Raw genomic sequence first — 19230 nt, 5'->3', positions numbered from 1 at the left:
GGCATATGATCTTAGCAGAACTAGAAAATGAAAGATTTGATTCAAGCATGCTGAGATTGTGTTCTAGATTTCTTCCTTCCTTGATGAGCCACCACTATTGTGGGAGGTTATAGTTCTTGTGACTTTAAACAGCCCATTATTAGGGTTATGCTTCCCCACTCTCGGTTATTTGTTGGGTAAAATGATGACACAGCAGTGTTTCAGGTTGCATGGCTGCCATTAGTAATTATAACTTCTAGGTATGTTTCCTTGTGTCCTAATACAACAACCGTTTGTCGATTGTTACTGCAACAGTTGCTGCGGCTATAAGATCAAAGTGAATTTGCCTTCCTAATTGATTTAGCTCTGTTCTCCCCCCCCCCCCCCCCAAACTCAACTCTGGAAAAGTTTTCATTTGCCTGATAGTTATCATTGGGTGGGTGGGTAGGTGTTATATAAGAGTTCCTCAAACAACCATAACACATAAGGCTGATGTAACTTTCTTCACATGGTATTGTGATAAAATTGTCACACAAGGTAGATTAGTCTGGCTAGGGCAGGTAGGTACAGATATGCCTCATTAAGAACATGCTGGATCAGACCAAAAGCCTTAGTCCAGTATTCCAACCACATAATATCCAACCACATACCTATGAGGAACCAACAAGCAGAACACAATTGCAACAGCACCCTTCAACTTGTATTCCCTACCAGCTGGTAGTGAGAAGCATATTGCCTCAGATATTCTTTACAGCAAGAGCACAGATCATAACACCATGAAGTGGATGTAGCCCAATCATGGAGTGTGGGCTTGGCTATTAATACTCTACTTCCTCTTTTGTAATCTTAAGTCTTGAAAGGAGCAAGGTAAGTTTCATGCAAAGGCTTTTTCTGTTTTCAGAAGTCTGCAACCTCTGTTTTTAGGATTTGCCCTTGTCTCTGTGGAATGATGCTCTGATGTGTTAATAAACACAATCTAAAAGCAATTTCATGTTTTCACCAAACATTTCATGCACAATTATGCAGTTCAATTTCATAAACAGCTTAAGATTTCCTTAATTAGGTGGTACCCCTCTTGAAACACCTCAGGTGTGCTTGAAGATCAGGAACTGCAGCTTGTCTAGTTCTGTGTCCTCAAACAAGTGTCTATTCCTTCTTAAGATCACATTCGTAAATTGCAATCCAGAAAGATATGTGGTCATAATAAATTAGAACATCTAAAAATACCTGAACCCATTCACTGTATATGTTTGTAATATGAGAACAGGCTTTTTGTCTTGTTCAGACAAGACTGGCTTTAGCCTGATAGGGCTGTGACCTGGAACTACTTGCCCATTAACCCACATGGCATTTCCCCCTCCATGGTCCCAATGCAGTTGAAATTAGTACTGCTTAAGTCCATTGAATAAAATTTGTTACATTGATTTTAGGGAACAAAAATAATTACTAACTTCAGCTGGATTGTGGTTTGAGTTTAGTCTGTACTGCTCAAGCCCCATGAAAACACTGCACAAAGAGTGGAGTGAACTAGGGTGTGAGGATCCCCGAAAAGCAGGCAGAGACAACTTCCCAGAGTGGAGCCCTTCTGTCTATGGAAGGCAGAAGCTGAATTCAACTTCCAGTCTGCAGGCTTACAATCTGATCAAGGACAAGACCCATGGAAGCCCGTTAAACAAAAAATAGGTGACTTAGATATATTTCACTAGCAATGGATGCCAGGTGGAATGGCATTCGAGTGATCAGGAGCTGTAAAGAACAAGGGGGCACAGGCAGTTAATAGAAAATAAATTGAAACAACTAGGGCGATTGGTGAGGAGGAGCTACAGAAATGATACAGGTGAGGCAAGAGCACTTAGACACTTGAAAGCAACAGGCTAGTATACTATGAAGCAATAAACTGAAAAACAATATGGGTACCAACATTTGAGGTAATTGAGATGTTTGAAAGTAGATGGTTACTGTAGTATGAATGAAAATATGATACATTTTTGTCGGTGTCCCTTGGTAGTGTTTTGGCAGCAAAACAAAAGTGGCGAGCCAGCAGTAAAAGGGCCATTTTGCTTTAAAACGAGGTGCGCTTGAAGCACACACCATGTTTTCTAGCAAAAATGCTTCTGGGAGTCTCCTGGGATTGTGATTTTGCTTGAAAACAAGGTTTGCTCTCTCAGCAAACCTTTTTTTAAAGGAAACTTGTGGGGACTTGCTTACCAACCCCTGCCTTAAAGAGATGAGTGAATTCTAGCTATATCAATTAGCTGAAAATGACAGGACTGTAAACATGTAAAGAGAGAATTGGAAGTTTTCTTCCAAGATTCCAAGCCTAAGAACAAATCGAATCCAGAACAAGAGAAAGTGGAAGCAGGGTAAGGAGGACTCGGCTGTGGCATGGTTGTGTTTGAGAAAATGGGTCTTTCTTTACTGAAAGCAGAGAAGGCACAGGAGATTGATGTGAGGAGGAGAAAGATCAGGGAAAGGAATAGAGAGCAAAACATAGAGCTGGCATTGGAGACCAAGTAATAGAATCTAGAGAGAAAATAATTTGTTCTTTCAAGATCTCTTACAGAAAAGATGGAAATAGAACCATGAAAAACATGGCAAAACATTACCAAAGAAGAAAGAAATGAAGAGTCAGCTCTACCAAAAACTGAAAAAATAAGATCTTGCGAGTCAGATATGAATAGCTTACTTTGAAACAATTTACATTTTTATGGCTTAAAAATAAAGACTACATACAATCTGAAAAATCTTACTTAGATTTTAATTAAATTTTAAGTTATAAGAGCTTTGGTCATCACACTTTTGGCATTATATACAAACGTTTTAAGATATTCATCAAAAAAGACTTTGTCCGAGACAGATGCCTCTGAAATATAACAGCAATTAGCACATATTGCTATTTTTTATTTACTCCGCAGCAGTGTTTTCTCCTCTCTTTGAACAGTATATTTCTCCCCAACATATAGAACAGAATCCAGGCATTCATGAAGGAAATGAATGCATATAGTTTTGGTCCTTATTGCACTTAAATGTACCAAAGAACTATTTTAAAAACATCCTTGTGGTATCTGTGGGTTAGTACTAGCAGCAGCAAAACAATTAGATAAAAAAAGTAAATTTCCTCTAAATCATTTCTCTCTTAACAGAAATGGGCTTAACCAAGTATGTAATATAGTTTGGTAACTCGTTGCCCATAAGCCAATCCACTCCACTATTCCAGGCTGTTTCTTAGTGAGAGAAGATGGAGGTTAAATTCTATTGCTTTGCCTCGTGTTTCCCTCCTCCCTTTTGGCTTTCAGAGCCATTTGTGGCTCAAAAAACAAGGGATGAAGAACAGAAATACGCAGAAGACTACTTGTTTCTTCTGCCTTTTCATGTTGAAAAGGAAATGGGCACATGTGTTGCTCACATACATACAAGGAAAGTATATCTTCCTTGCATGTTCTGCTTCTGCCAATTTGCTTTTCCTGCCACTTTCTAGTTTGGAAAGGTAAAAAGTTGGGCGGGTAGCTTTCCTTTTGCATCCTACTCTCCCCCTTTCCTTGTGTCTAGTATCCACAGGTGAGGGAAAGGGCTAGCCTCATCTGCAGGACAGGTTATTGGTGTGTATGGACATGTGCTTCCTTCGCCCCCACCCCTTCAAAGTGACTTACTGATAAGGTTAGCTGACACTTTAGAAAGACTCGGGGAAAAAAAGTATATTCTATGCCAGACATAGCTGAAATAAAACATTTGAAGTTGGACTGGGACACAGGAAAGCAGCAGGCTGTGGTTTTCAAAGAAGTGCAATAATCTAAAGACCATCATGGACATTAAATTATAATACTATCTTTTAGATAATGTCATTGTCAGCTAAATCACATACGCTGTGCTTCACCAAGAAAAGGAAAGTAGTCTTCAGTCTTGAAGAGGTCAGGAGGTTCATAAAGGGGTTGATTCTGCCTTGAGGGAGACGATTTCTGTAATTAAAATCTCTATGTTAAAATACTTGCACACAACAGAGTAAGGTATAAATTTTAGAATCCGCAATTTTAGTGGTAGCTTGTATAAAAGATCTTTTAAAATCCATGTATCCTCAATCATTCCAGAGTTTGAATATGCACGCACACACACACACACGAGAGAGAGAAAACACAAATTAATTTTGGAAAGATTGAAACAGCTTTACAGATAATATTTTAGGCAACAGGGGTGCGTGTGTGTGTGTGAAAAGATGTATGAATAGCTACTCCTGAAACACAAAGCAGGTGGGATCTAAAATGGAATCAAGAGAGAAATAGAGCTGAAGATCTGCCATTCATTTCTCATGAGAGCAACAGACCACTCCAACTGCTTTCGGAAAGAGTAGATGCAACTTTCTGCAGGGTGATGTGGAGAAGAGAGGGTAAAGTGGCTAGTATGGCAGATTTATCAATTCAATGCTTAAGGTTTGTCTTCTGAAATAAAATAATACTTTTCAATCACAATATGTACAGATAGTTTCAATGCTTCAGTTGTCCCCAAAATATTTTTCACCTCAGAAGTGCAATAGGGAAGAAATTCCTCTGAAGGAAAGCAGCATGCTGTAAGCAAACATCTTTAAGGGATGTAACAATACAAGAAAAGCAGCTATAATACATTGTATAATTTATGCTCCACTTTTATGCGCATGCACCTCCTTCATGTTGACCATCAGGCCACGTCTCAACATTTGAGGAGAGATTGCCCTCCAAAGCTCTTATCTTAGGCACACAAACACATTCAGGGAGCTTAAATTCAGGATTCCCAGAGACAGGTGGGGAAGCTGTGGCCCTATAACTCCCATCAGCCCTAGCCAGCATGGATAATGATGAGGGATAATGGGACTTGCAGTCCATCATCTGGACAGCCACAGGTTCCCCACCCCTGCCATAGACTAATCTCTGAACTTACAAAAAGAGGTATCATGTGTATTGTTCCACAAAGTATTTTCATCATTAATGAAGAAAACTTACATTAAGAAAAGATGGCACGTTGATTGTGTGTAAGAATTTTTTAAAAGTATTTGGAAATGTCCCAAGATCTGATTCTGCCTTTGTGATCTGTTCCTCCATCCCAGCCACACTGTTTCCAACCATTTTTACAAAGGCCTGGTTCAAAAGGGAAAAGAGACAACACTAGATCAGCAATAGCAATGACCATATTTCCTATCTGAATTGAGCTATTTGCCTTTATTTTTAAAAGTAAGACAATAAACCCAATGTACATGAAATTGAAGAGCCACAATCCAATTTACTTTGCTTAATCCATGAATTTTAAGTACATTTAACTGTGGATCAGATTGTAGCAAAGCACCTGCATTTGCACATGTCCAAAAAATGGTTTATTCAAGCACTGAGTAACAAATAGCCCTTGTGGTTCATTTTTTAAAAAGAACAATTAATTTTCCATGCCTGTGTTAAAAAAGGAGATCCCAACCTCATAATTACGAAAAAGGGATTGCAGCACAGTAGATGAAGGTAAATGAAGGAAACCGCTCCCTTTTTTGAACTTCTAAACTCATTTGAAATGTAACTCATGATTTAAATGACATGAGATTATGATTATTTATTACATTTCTATACTGCCCCATAGCCGAAGCGGTCTAGGTGGTTTACAAAGATTAAAACATTAAAACAATATGCACAATTTAGAAATATACAACAGTACACACAGACAACATACATCTAAAAACAACTTTGAGCAATCAGCTAATTCATAAAATCTGCAATTCATGTATACATCTGGACATGACATGACAAGCTGTTGTTTTGAAGTAACTCACTACGCAAATTTATAATACAAAGGCACATTTCTCATCTATTATATGAAACCATAGGTATGGTGATCAAGAAAAGCTTCAAAATAGGTTTTAAGGACACAAAGGGGCAATTGCCCAATCCAGGAATCCATCACTATGAAGGGAAAGGTATGGATATGGAAACTTTCTTCTCCTTTCAGACAAGAATGTTCTTGCAGGTAGGGATATTCTGTACATATTTTGGAACTCAAAGGTCTGCAACTGATCGCTAGACTGAGTGCATGAGTTCTACACTGATAATGTTATGGGCTCAAAATAACAACACTATCACAACAAGGGAAAATAATATAGTAGGCAATTCATATTAGCCCTCTGTAAAGGACTGTGACACTGATATTAGGAACACATACCTCTAGTTTGTCAATTTTCCTATATAGCCGCCTCATTTCTATAGCCTTGGTATGAATATGTGGTACGCTTTCGTTGACTACTTGAGAAGAATCATTTCGAATCTAGAGAAAAAACAAAGTTATCTGCACGTTGGTGTGATCAAGTTGGAACAACAACTTTTGATAAATTCTAAACAATGGGTGTGACATTACACAGGGCCAGCCCAAGAAATTTTGCTTCCTGACAGAAAGAACAAGATGGTGTTCCCCTATTCTCAGTACAGAAGCCAACTGGACAGTTAATCTTACTTCAATACTGGTGATGGGATGGGGGGGGGGGGGCGCGCAGGGCAGGCCACATGGGATACACAGCTCTGTTGGCCAATACATCATTGCCACTCCTCAGCATCTCCTGAGGCAACTGCATGACTCTGCCTAATAGTAGAGCCAGCCCTGAGAGCAATCCCAACCATCATCTAAGTGAACACATATACTTATCGCCTGGTTTAAAAACTGGACATGGCTCAGAGCAGATTTGTTCATGCTTGCAGGCACAATTGGATACCCCCAAACAGCAGAATTTGACAGTTCAGCGTGAACTACCACAGATTTGGATAGCAAGTTACCAACAAGTAGAAGCTAAAGTCCAGAGCTGAGGGCCAACTTTTTTTGTCATTGCAATGGACAAATGTTTTCTCTTTTTATAAGGATTGCCAAATGGAGGTTTGAGACTGCTAAGCAATTAGTGAAAGGTTTGTTTGTGTTATTCGAGTAATGCTAAAGGCCTTATTTAAATTGATTCTTTGCTTATAGCCTGGACAGGCACCTGGTAGGAATCTGACACGATTTAGCATTTCACCTCACCTTTTTGTAAAAGCATGCCTGAAAGTCTTCTGATTTCAATTGCTGGCCCTCAACATCAGTTGTACCAGTTGTGTTCTTAGAGAAAATGGCTTCAACTCCACAACAAGGGTTGTTAACCTAGGTTAAGTCACACATTTTTCAATAGCATACCTACCATGTCTAGCATCCCCACAAACTCATCGACCCTGGTCAGCAAATCTTCCAGACTCTTATCTAAGGTTTCAACCTGCAAAAACAAAATTTAGAAATGATGCAAGAGTTGCAGCAATGGTGGCAAAAGCACAGGTGGAAGAGTGCAGACCTGAGATAGAAAAGAAAACGGAACTCAGAGGGAAAAAAACCTACAATTACTCCCGCCCCACAACCACTAGAGAAAATGCAAAGGTGAGAAAAATAGGTGACATTGCTTACAGATCACAGTTGCTGACCACTACCTATGTGGTGGTGGAGCTGGGCACAGCAAAGCAGAAGACAGAAAAGAGGACAGAGGACTGTTAAAGCAGAAAAATATATATCAGAAAATCAAAAGTGATTTTTAAAAACAACAACTGGATTTCATTTTTAAAGATGTAAATACTGAGTTTCTCTTAAATAATCACTAGGTTAACATGAACTAATCTGGATATAAGCATATTAGACATTCAGTTAATCTCTAAATCAACACCTCTAGCAGCTGTCCATATTTCTCAAATATGGATACCTACACTCTACCCAAACAGGTGTTTCATTTCCATCTGTTCTAGTCTGCCCAGTAACTATCAAACCTTGCTCTGGGTTGTACCTTCAATGATTGGAACCCCCTGAACTTGGAGGGTTCTGGTCATCCAATGCAACATGGGAGGAGCAGTGGAGGCAGTCTTTGCCTCCTTGTCATTCTGCCCTGCATTTTTCACTAGACAGGCTTTTTTGCCCATCTAGAGATGGCACTTCAGACAAGGAAGGAAGGCGGCTGGGGAGGCCTCAGGAGAGCTTGTAGCCCTTCTGGTCTCCTCCTCTCCCTGCTCATCGAAACGCTCCCATTCCCCCCTCTTCGAGGTCAATTTTTCAGCCTTGGAGGACACCTAGCACAGTTCTTTCTGTGCTGACTGTGAGGGGCAGATCTCTGACTCCCCCTTCTGAACGGGGGATTCCCCACAGTATCCTATGGTCTCTCAGACAATGTCTAGGGGCTATAGGATTGCTCCTTTAATTGTTGATTCTTAGTTTTTGTGCGGACAAGGCTGGGTCAAGACAGAGTGAAGCAGAAAAGAGCAACACTGGAGAGAAAACAACAGCATTGTCTGCTGTGCATCTTCCTGTATTCTCGTATTGATACTAAGGTTGCAGTCCTATACCCATTTACCTGGGGGTAAAGCTCCACTGAACCCAATCAAATGTATTTCTGAAAAGACATGTACAGCTTTGTACTGCGATCCTCAAACTATCATGCATACTGGTCATAAGAAAGACCCTATAGCGGTATTTTAAAAAGACATTTCCTCTATGGGCAAAAATGTAAAGTGTGCAAAATATATACAGTGAGACAAAGATGCAAAGCCTGCTTGTAAGAATGAGACAGAGTAAATAAAATCTATTGACTTCTAAATTAACATAGTTTAGTATTCAGATTTGCACCACTGTTCAGGAAATATGTGAAAAGGTTTCAATGAGAAACTCGACTTAAATCGACCTTTTTTCTTCCCGATTGAAATTAATCCACCTTGACAAAATTGCTGCTTGATATGTTCATTTCAAAGTAAGCAGCATAGCGTTGATAGGACTGCAGCCTTAAGTCTGCTTTTCAAACTTTCCTACCACCAGCTATTTGAAACGATGTTCCAAACAACTGATCACAATGGCAGGGTTAGTCTTAAACTAGAGAGAGGTACTAAGTACTTTGACTTATCGAGCATGGATAAGTGGGCTAGAGAAAGACAGCGAGCCTGCAGACCAGAAAGAGTAAAACACATTTAAAAAGAAAGTAAAGAAGAAGGAAGTACAATCCTATGCAGCTTACTTGGAAGTGTACGTGCCCCATTAACCTCGGGGGGCGGGAGCGGTGTTACTTCTGAATAACTATCTACAGCAGCCCAATCTGGTGCTATCCAGATGTGCCGGACTAGATGTGTTTGGTCTAGCCCCTCTGGAGGGCCCCTGGTTGGGGAAAGCTGATTTACAGGATGGCGCTGAAGCCTCCCATTTCAGGGGGAAAGTGGACGGGGGGCGCGAGCCCTGTCTGAAAAGGTCGCGAACTACCAGAAGAGCGCATGCGCCCACTCACCTGCCCCGCTGAGGCGACGCCGCCCAGCGGCGAAGGCAATAGGTAGGCGGCGTAGTCGGCCGCGGCGGTTGCCAGCAGCAGTTCCCCTCCGAAGGCGTTTCCTTCCGCCGCGTCTTCGTCCCCGAGGCCGGAGGTGTTGCTGTGGCTCTGCGAGACGTTGCCGCTGTCGCCGCTCAGCTGGAGTAGCGGCGGCGGCGGCTCCTCTGCGGCGGCAACCGCCTCGTCCATTCCTTCAACCCCACACTAATCCACGCTCGCGCGCATCTGGCAGCCAACCGCCCGTCGCCAAACCGAGAAGCTTCAACTGCCGGCCGAAGGGTCTTTCCCCGCTACGGAAGCCCAGCAGGGTCACTGTCAAAAACAGGGCTAATATGCTCGGGCTACGTAAATTCTATAATTAGGGGCGCGGCGAAGGGGAAGGCCTTCTGCGGGCACGTGCTTAGGTCTCGTGGGAGGAGGAGCCCCGCCTCCGGCCTTGCTCCTTCAAGCGGCGCGCTTCCTCCAGGTGCAGAAAGACGGGAGGTTTACATGGCGGAAAGAAGCGCCCTAAACTTCTTTTCGTCCCGACATCCCGCTGGGCTTCCCCACGCTTTTGATGCAGTTGTTAGTATACGTCCAACGCAAATGGCTGCATCAAAAATGTGGGAAACTGTACTAGAGGAGAAGTATTATTTAAAGCATCTATCCAGTCGAACTATTTACTACCTCCCCACCCTTAACCTAGTTCTCACTTACCTAAGACAAATGCACAAAAAGCATATGGCCCAGGAGAAAATAACAATCCCCAAATGTACTGTGAGCGATACCTTTATATTAGGCACAGCCCCCAAAATCACAAAATAGCAAGCTTTTAAGTTCTGAAAATCTTCATTAGGCTAATGATAAGCAAAACAAAGAACAAATAAAGGGCTAGGGGAGTGGAGAAGGGACCAACCTGACCTTGCAGAGGTGACTTCACCATCCAGTTACATTTTTACCTCTCCCCCCTCCCGCCCTTATAACATCTTGTCTGGTGGGGTTCTCGAACACTTGCACAATTATTTTGTGAGCTTTTGGTTGGCCATTATTACAGCAACATGGATTTTGAAAAAACCTTTAAAATGGATTTTAGGAGGAGATTGAAGACTTAGGATTCCAGCCTACATTTTGGGGCTACTGGATCTACCTTGCGAAATGCTGTTCATGCTGGTAAGATGTTGGTGCCAACAACTTCTTTTATTATTAGAAGTAATTATTAGAAGTAATTCCTTACAAATCATGATTACTTATAACTGAAATGTGAATAAAGTACATACATGTGAGTTTACTGTCCCATTGTCTACTGTTGCTCTGAGAGAAGATGTACCTGGTTCCCCTGCAAGCACCACTTAAGCTGCAATTTAACCAGAAGAAAAAACAGGCTACAATCCTAAACACATTTAAGAGAAAGGATGGTTGAAAGTAGTTGCAGGTGCTCTCAAGATAGTTAGGTTTTTTAAAAAATAAATTATTGAATTTGTTTTGGTATGCTGTTATTGTTCACGCACTGGTTATCTCTCGGCTGGACTACTGCAACCTTCTTCTCTCTGGCCTTCCTTCGTCTCACATCAGCCCGCTGGTCTCTGTCCACCACTCTGCCGCTAAGATCATCTTCCTGGCCCGCCGCTCTGACCATGTCACTCCACTTCTGAAATCTCTTCATTGGCTTCCAATTCACTCCAGAATCCAATATAAACTTCTCCTGCTGACCTTCAAAGCTCTTCACGGTCTAGCTCCTGCCTATCTCTCCTCTCTCATTTCACACTATCGCCCCGCTCGGGCTCTCCGCTCCTCTGATGCCATGCTTCTCGCCTGCCCAAGGACCTCCACTTCCCTTACTCGGCTTCGTCCTTTTTCTTCTGCTGCCCCTTACGCCTGGAACGCTCTTCCAGAACACTTGAGAACTACAAACTCAATCACTGCTTTTAAAACTCAGCTAAAAACTTTTCTTTTCCCTATAGCCTTCAAATATTGAGTTTGTTCTGACTCTATACTGTTAGCTTCACCCTACCCGGTGCCTGTTTACACTTCCCTGTGCCTGTTTGCATTCTCCTTCCCTCTTTATTGTTTACTACAACTTATTAGATTGTAAGCCTATGCGGCAGGGTCTGGCTATTTACTGTGTTATCTGTACAGCACCATGTACATTGATGGTGCTATATAAATAAATATTAATAATAATAAAAGTGGGGTATAAACAAAATCTGAAATGAAATTAAATGGATGTTATCAGTTTTATAGACCCCTGCTAGTTTGATTAACTTTCACAGGAGATCAACTACTTTTTAGTAGGAAAAGTGGGGTATAAACAAAATCTGAAATGAAATTAAATGGATGTTATCAGTTTTATAGACCCCTGCTAGTTTGATTAACTTTCACAGGAGATCAACTACTTTTTAGTAGGAAAAGTGGGGTATAAACAAAATCTGAAATTAAATTAAATGGATGTTATCAGTTTTATAGACCCCTGCTAGTTTGATTAACTTTCACAGGAGATCAACAGGAAAATAACATTTTTAGTCCTATTAAAGCATTTCTGCGATTGGTACTTTGATTATGAAGTTTTGTGTCTCAGCAGTGAGACTTGTCAAAGCCTCTCTCATATAATTCTGCTTTTTCCTGATAGACAGCTTTCCTGCATTTCTGTAGGGCTCCCTTCTGTCCCATCTCCCTTCTGAACAGGTATTGGACCACTAAGATTTGGAGAGAGATGCTATCTGTACACTGATGACTATCAGCATCCAGTATTGGGAATGTTTTTCCCATAGCATAATCCAGTGAATTGTTTTTCTCATCAAGCTCTCAGTGGCTTGGCTGAATTAAGAAATTACATCCAGCTTCCAATCAATCTACAATCAAACTCTTTGAAAGCACCAAAAGGTCTTTGTATTTAGATGGTTTTTGTAGCTGGGATTTGAATTTGGGTTGATGGTGGCATTTTTCAGTTAAGCAATATGAACACACCTACGTAATTTTATTCCAAGCTTAAGAATAAAATGCTTCTTATTAAACCTCAAGTGCGAAGGAAGCTGAGCCTGTATGAAACAAAATTAGAGTGTGGAGAGGGTTGGGATATAAATTCAACAAATGAAGCTCATTCCTTTAGAAACGCTTTAATACACAATACTACACAGTAAAAAACAAAGAAAACGACAAAGCTAAAAGTAGAAAAATACATCGTAAAACAATTATACTTTGTTCCTAGACATTTCATGAATATATTCAATTTTTTTCTATTAACCCATTTTAACAACTTATGGCATTTTATGGAACAGACAAGCAGAGCTGGGAGCAAAACTCTTTTTTCTGCAATAGTCTGTAAGGATGCAGCCCTATGCATCTTTAGACAGAAAAAAGTCCTCCAACTAAACATGTATAGGATTGCACCCTAATTGACTTACTTTATAGCTAACCATGATTATAACAATCCAAGAAAAATTGCTTGTTGAAACCCTTAATTTGTTGCTGAAGTGTAGCATTTTAGACTCTCAGGAAAAAAAAAACTAGATTAGGAAATAAAATAATATGTACCAAAAAGTGTGACCAGCTTTCATCATTAAAGACTCTGTGGATCCAAGTTAATTCTAAACAGTAAGACAAATTTAGATGAATTTCTCATAGTGCCTTAGAACACAGTCGTAACATGTATCTCAGCAATTCTATTATTTATTTGCTTTTCAGTATTGTTACCAAGATCAAAGTGAAACCAATGGCCACTGCAATTGAAATATTTGTCTAATAAATATTATAGTAATAAAAGGAGAATTTGTGATGTGCCTTCTCCATGCTGCCTGTTTTTCCACATACATGATCATACAGAAAGATATAGTTTATTCAGACAGTACTACCAGTGATCAGCAGGTGGAGCTGATCTTTAAAAAAAGAATTTATGCCAACAATATTCATTTCTATCCCACTTTAAAAAAATATAAAACAAAAATCATTTGGTCAGAGTTTTGTTCACTATCCGCCCTGCCTCCCCCCACCCCCCCTCAAAGTAAATGCAGCATCCCTTCAACACTATTGCCAAGGTAGAAAGCTGTTCCTTTAGGCAGCCCTTTCCAGATTTAGGTGCAATATAGTCAAGTTTTCTGTGTAAACAAGCTGGGGAGCAGTATCTATTCATAGAAAATCAATTCTCAAAATGTAACTAATTTAATAATAATTTCCCTCCAAAGCATAATTTATGAATGGCTGTTCCAAATTTTCTGTTTTCTGTTATTTATGAATCACCAAAGCAAAAACTAACCTTCCCCAACCTGGTGCCCTCCAAATGTGTTGAACTACAACTCCCATCATCTCAGGCTGTGGATGATGGAGTTGTAGTCTGACACATCTGAAGAATACCAGGTTGGAGAAGGCTGATATAAACCATGTACATGTATGTATGCAGTGTACCACCATACATGCAGGAGAAGTGTAGTTTATCTGTGTGAATCGTATTTCCTGTAACCTAGCCAGAGAATTTTCATGGGATTTTTTTAAAAAAGTTCTCTATTCTCTCATTCTGAACCTGGGAGCAGAAATTATATTTACACTTTTCCATGGGTTGCAATAGGCGACACTTTTATGTCTAATCATGAAAACCACCCTTCCTGGAAAGCAACACGTGTTTCACACATCAGAAAGTCCATGAGAATTAAGGTTCTCTTTCTTCAGTATGTGGATAGATTTGTTCCAGTTGGCACTTCAGACTAGAAACAACAAACTCAAACATCCACTAAAGCGTTATCACTGTTCCATCCTCTTCGATGCCTCCTTTGGGAATAACCAAACTATGACGAGGATCAGTTTTTAAGGAGCTTAGCAGTTTGTGAATATTGCCATTGCTTTCTCGTCCCAAGCTGTTGTTGAGTACCAGATCCCTCTGAAGTCTGTGGCTAAGACTGTTGCCATTAATTCGGGAAAGGCTACCAGAAGGAAGGCTGTGTGATTTTGGAATGGGCTGTGGTTCCAGACAGCCCTCGATTACAATGTCAGCGTCCTCATCGCTCTCCATTTCATCAGGGTGGAAGTTCTGCAGGACATGAGAAGAAGGCAAACTGTGGTGACTTGCAGCGCTATCTGTAGACTGGCCAGAGCTCCCAGACATCCGACTGCTTCTGATAATATTGTTCCTTTGGTTTGCTGGCTTGACGGTGATGATGAGATTGTGGCTGTTGGCAATCATCATGTCCGTTACCTGGTCAAGAGTTTTTCCTGCCACTTCTATGCCATTCACTTCCAGGACTTCATCGTTGACTGCTAGCAAGCCTGTACTCTCAGCTAAGCCACCAGGAACCATCCGAGAGATGAAAATGCCAGGTACCTTTTCCAGCCCATGAGGAGTTACTCTTACACTTGTCCCATCGCGGATGTAAAATCCTAGTGGCTTCTCACACCCATGTCGATACAATCTTACTCTCCTATGAGTTTCAGGGAGAATGTCCACATCAATGATGGACGACACCGGTCTAAAGTCCTGAGGCATGCTGATGTTAACGTGGCGTCTGCGAAGGTTGTCGTTCCGGAGGGTCACCAGAGCTTTCTTTTTCCTGGTTAAGGTGTTTGAACCAAAGTTACCGTAATCTGCCTCATCTAGAAAGAGAAGGGGGGGGGAGAGATTGGTTTCATAAGCTACAGATAAACAGGCCATTTCCAACAAGCAATGGAGTCTTATTTCCAATTTTTATGAAATGCAGACATCTGTGTATATTTGAAATTTTTGCTTCAACACCTTCCACAATTTCACCCTAATGGTGAATGAACCTATCAAAATCAAAGACACTTGCTACCATAGTTTGTCAAAGTCCCTTCAGGAATGTTTGGAATAGAGATTGGCAAATAGATTGGTTGGCAAATAGATTTGCCTCGTCTATGCCTTATTCACTTGCTAATGTTGCTTGCTGGATAAAACACCCAGAATAAGATGGCAACTGCCACTGGGGTGAGAAAGAGAAGGCAGGAAATATGTCTAGCTGCAGCAGATTTATTACCACCCTTTCACAAATGAGCATGAAGCAATTCATTAGAGCTTGAAGGCTCCCATTATCTGTTAAAAAGGCTCGGGCAAGTGACTGATAATGATCTATGGGCTGGAATTGGCCCATCAGACACTAGTTGATTTCCATTGGCCAAAAATATATGAATTTGGAATTTGAATTGGAACACAGGTGTAGTTAAACTAGTATGCCATTTCTTATAGCACCCATCATCATGTGTTTCCAAACAAGTACATAACTGCCAAAGGGCAACCAAGGAAAGATCCATATCTACACTCCTAATCTCCTAATACATTCTTCTTTTACGGAATCTACTCCCTATATGATTTTGATTTACAGATGATGCTAATGGTAATTTTATTGTGTAACTTAAAATATATAATCTATTCTCTTTGTAATGACAGTAATAGAAACACAGTGTGTATTAATTTACAAAGCACACAATTTAGAACTGATGCAGATTGTATGGCAGGGCAAACAACCTGGTGTTCAGATGTTTTAGACTACAACTCCCTTCAGCATGGCCAATGAACAGGGATTATGGAAGATGTAGTCCAAAACATCTGGAGGACAACAGGCTGGCTACACCTGGGAAAAGAGATAGAACTGATATGCCCGAGCTACTGGAGTCCCAGTTATGCTAACCATGTCACATACCACCAATGGCAAGATGGTGGTGCCAGAAACACTGGTGTGGCTGCTCTGAACCTAATTCTGACTTCAAACAAATTACTGGAAGAGAGCCATGAGAAGTTAGGCAAGATTTATAAAAACGGGAAGGTACTTGATTCTGTAACATCCTATAAAAACAGGGGAAGGTACCGGACTGTGTAACTTCCAAGTAAGAAACCATCCTTTTAAATAACTTAATCAGAACCAATAAAGGAGAGAAAGAGGTAGAGAAAATTGTGCAGTATACGTCAATTGTCAGCTAAAATGTTGTCTCTCTCATACACTCAAACACTTTGGTAACTAGATGTTGTTCTGGGGTGTGGGGGAAACTCCCAAGAAATTCACCAAGCAAAAGTATAAGCAATAAGATGGCCTCTTTTGGATGGAAGATTTGGAAATGTACCCTACCAAGAACGGGTATGTCCCTGTGAAATGGGTAAAGTGGAAACAGTAGGCCATGTTCTGCTGTATTGTTCCTTTTATCAAGATCTACGCCAAACATTTATAACCTCTATCCTGCAGTGAATTCCCGGTAGATCAGATGAATATTACATAAAACATCTTCTATCGGATCAGAATCCTCAGATTACTCTAAAAGTGGCCAGTTTTTGTGCGGCTGCCATAAGCCAACGGAAATTAATGTTGAAGAATTTTAATGCACCTTAGACTAAAGCTGAGACTGCCACGTTTTATGGATTTTATGTATGTATTTTATTGTATATTAGGGTTTTTATGGATTTTATGTATGTATTTTATTGTATATTGGAGTTTTTAATATTATTGTGATGATGTTTTCTGTTGTGCTGGTCTATGACCGAAATAAACAAACTTTGACTTTGACTCTTGTATGTTCAATTTAAGGCACAATGTGTCAGTCATTAAACATGTGTGCAAAACGTAATCCAAAGTAGTCCTACTCTCTTGACAAGGGCAAAGCTGGTCCCCCTTCCCACGAGCCCAAAATCAGAATGTGTGTCAAAGCACGAGAAGATGGTAGAGATTTCCTGTTACTGTTCCCTAGTTTCCTTGATGCCAAAGCCAAAATGAGCCATGAGTGCCAGAACAAGTTATAGCAACTGGTTGTGTGGGTGGAGATGAATTGATGACTAGTTGCAAAGCTACTTTGATTTATGGCTCTGGTTAAGCAACTGTGAGGTTAGGACACATCTATGCCTCAACCTGCCTATGGTCATAATGTCCACTGAAATATATTGTTTATCGTCACAGCTTTTGGAAAAGAAAAACAATATGCTTTGCTCTCTTGGTCTCCTCAGTTGCACTTTGTCCACCTTCTGAGAAATTCTTCTTGAAATGGACAACAGGAACAAACCTTTAAATTAAAATAGCATGGAAATGTTTGGAGGAGTGTGAAAGACATGGACCAGGCTAATGACGAATGTTCCAAGATTTCCTGAAGACGAAATCCTTGTTCGTCTGAACATATGAGGGCTAAAGTGTGTGGAAGTGGGAGGGGGTTGTGTACAGGCCCCACACCTCAAGAGCTCCTCTTTAGAAATTTGTGCTGAAAGAGGCTTCTAATCATGTTTGGTTGAACATGTTTTGAAGTTCTGCCTGATCAGGAACTCTGATAAGGCAGGGTTCCCAATCATGCAGAGGCTTCTAAGCACATTCACCCACACATAGAAGCCACTTTCAGACCTTTCACAGACACCCCCAGTTTTATCCTCATTTGTTCAGGCAAATGCTTAAACAAGCATAATGTCTTACAAAAATAGCAGATTCTGACAGGTGGGATTTCCTTGGTTCCTTTTTTAAAAACAAACAAACAAACATACATACATTCTGGTTCATAACACAAAGAAAATTTTATATAATATATATCTTTTTGGAAAAGAAGTGTTTAGCACACACGTGAAGCATGCCTTAAATATTAACATTTATGGTAGCCCTTGAATGCCACCCTAACTCTAAGTAATCTTTTCATTTTAACAACATGGGACCTGTGCAGAGGAATGTAAATACCAAGCATCTGATCCTGGGGGCAGATTTGGAGGAAGAAATGACTGCCTTTTCAAAAACAACACACAAAACACCCTAATACCAGAAGCACTGCTCCCATTGCTTGGACAGCTGCTTTTCATAGGAATTGCCTGCCAGATGAAATACCAAAGCATAGCCAGATAAGATTATGTAAACAAGCAAGATTCCACACAGAACCAGACTGCCAGGCTCCTATAGGAAGAATTCATTTTGGACTTTGCATTTTCAGTCTGCACACACTCCTAGTGTATTATTTCCTCTGGGAACTGTTCAACATTAGTTGACAGCTCTGGAAACTACATCAAAGACAGAATTACTTCCACTAAGAAGAGCAGCACTTCAGGCAGATTTGGGAATGAAGCCAACGACTCATTAAGAGCGATGGGATGCCCCTCAACCCCATAGATCTCCATTACCGAATGCAAACAAACAGAAATAACTTAAAACTAGGGAAGGTTTTAGGCCTCCTGTGCATCAGTCAGTTTACAAAAAAAAAACCACCCACCCCTTATTAAAAAAATCTGTATGGTGCACATGCTGCCTCCTCCACAGAGATCAAAACAAGTGTTTTTGTAAACTGATAAAGGGTGGCAGGGGAACTATTCCATCATTTGTTATAAAGTAATGGAACAGGCAGAGATACAGAAGGTTTGAAAGGAAACAGATATATAGTGAACTTTGACTTAGGCTGCTTCCTTTGCCCAGCACAGATATAAAGGAGCAATTTGGATAAGCAGGAAAGAAAAACACAACATAATATCCAACCAAACTTATTTATGCTGAAGTCAAGCATAGCAACTAAACAACAAAGCCTAAAAGAAACAGGTTTTTAAATTCCATATTAGGGCACTACTTTTATTAAGCCAACCCAAATATCACAAAATAGTAGCGTGTGCAAGCTTTTGAGGTCTTTGGAACCCTTTAAGTGGTAAACAAAGCGAGGCTGTGGATAGGGTGAGGGTGAGGGTGGGGGAAAAGGCTGTGGAGTCTGCACTTATTCGCAGTCTTAAGCTGGACTATAGAAGGAGATAGCAGCCATTCAACTTAGGCTCTACTACTAGGTGCAATGCAGGTTTCACAGTGCAGCTAGGACTTCTGAAATGAAGAAACAAAATGGTCGGTCTCCATTTTTGAAAGTATAAAACCCAGCTGTTACCCAGCTAGCGTGGTTGGTTGCTGTTGTTTTGCTTAAAATAACCTGCTTTTAAAATCCTACCCGTACCCCGATAAAATTGTAACACAAGTTCCGAGGGAAGAAAGCCTGACAGATCAAGTTACACATACAAAAATGATTAATCTGAGCTTTCCACG

The 19230-nt window shown here is 40.6% G+C and overlaps 2 protein-coding genes across 2 annotated transcripts in view; both read right to left on the bottom strand.

Annotated features, from left to right (window-relative positions):
• Positions 1–2718: 2718 nt before the first annotated feature.
• Positions 2719–9610, bottom strand: BLOC1S4 (biogenesis of lysosomal organelles complex 1 subunit 4). Its single transcript, XM_063130461.1, has 5 exons — positions 9248–9610; positions 7142–7213; positions 6145–6246; positions 4950–5084; positions 2719–3935 (listed from the first exon to the last, which is right to left on the bottom strand). The coding sequence occupies exons 1-5, from the start codon at positions 9473–9475 to the stop codon at positions 3834–3836; spliced, it is 639 nt and encodes a 212-aa protein (XP_062986531.1). The 5' UTR covers positions 9476–9610; the 3' UTR covers positions 2719–3833.
• A 2752-nt stretch (positions 9611–12362) lies between these two features.
• PARD6G (par-6 family cell polarity regulator gamma) overlaps positions 12363–19230 on the bottom strand; it is an 85776-nt gene continuing 78908 nt past the window's right edge. The window contains exon 3 of the mRNA XM_063130483.1: positions 12363–14842. Within this exon, the coding sequence (XP_062986553.1) occupies positions 13986–14842 (857 nt within the window). The 3' untranslated portion in view covers positions 12363–13985. The remainder of the gene's footprint in view (positions 14843–19230) is intronic.

Source organism: Elgaria multicarinata, chromosome 7 (genome assembly GCF_023053635.1).
Source record: "Elgaria multicarinata webbii isolate HBS135686 ecotype San Diego chromosome 7, rElgMul1.1.pri, whole genome shotgun sequence".
Classification (NCBI taxonomy): Eukaryota; Metazoa; Chordata; class Lepidosauria; order Squamata; family Anguidae; genus Elgaria; species Elgaria multicarinata.
This window is presented reverse-complemented; position numbering and strand designations above follow the sequence as displayed.

Bases quoted from the DNA above. Each gene is read 5' to 3' on its own strand.
- BLOC1S4 (XM_063130461.1), bottom strand. From the start codon at position 9,475: ATGGACGAGGCGGTTGCCGCCGCAGAGGAGCCGCCGCCGCCGCTACTC. The intron at 5,085-6,144 runs GTATGTGTTCCT...CTTTTGAACCAG, and splicing joins GGAAAATTGACAAACTAGAG to GCCTTTGTAAAAATGGTTGG. The intron at 3,936-4,949 runs GTAAGTTTTCTT...TTTTAATTACAG, and splicing joins ACGTGCCATCTTTTCTTAAT to AAATCGTCTCCCTCAAGGCA.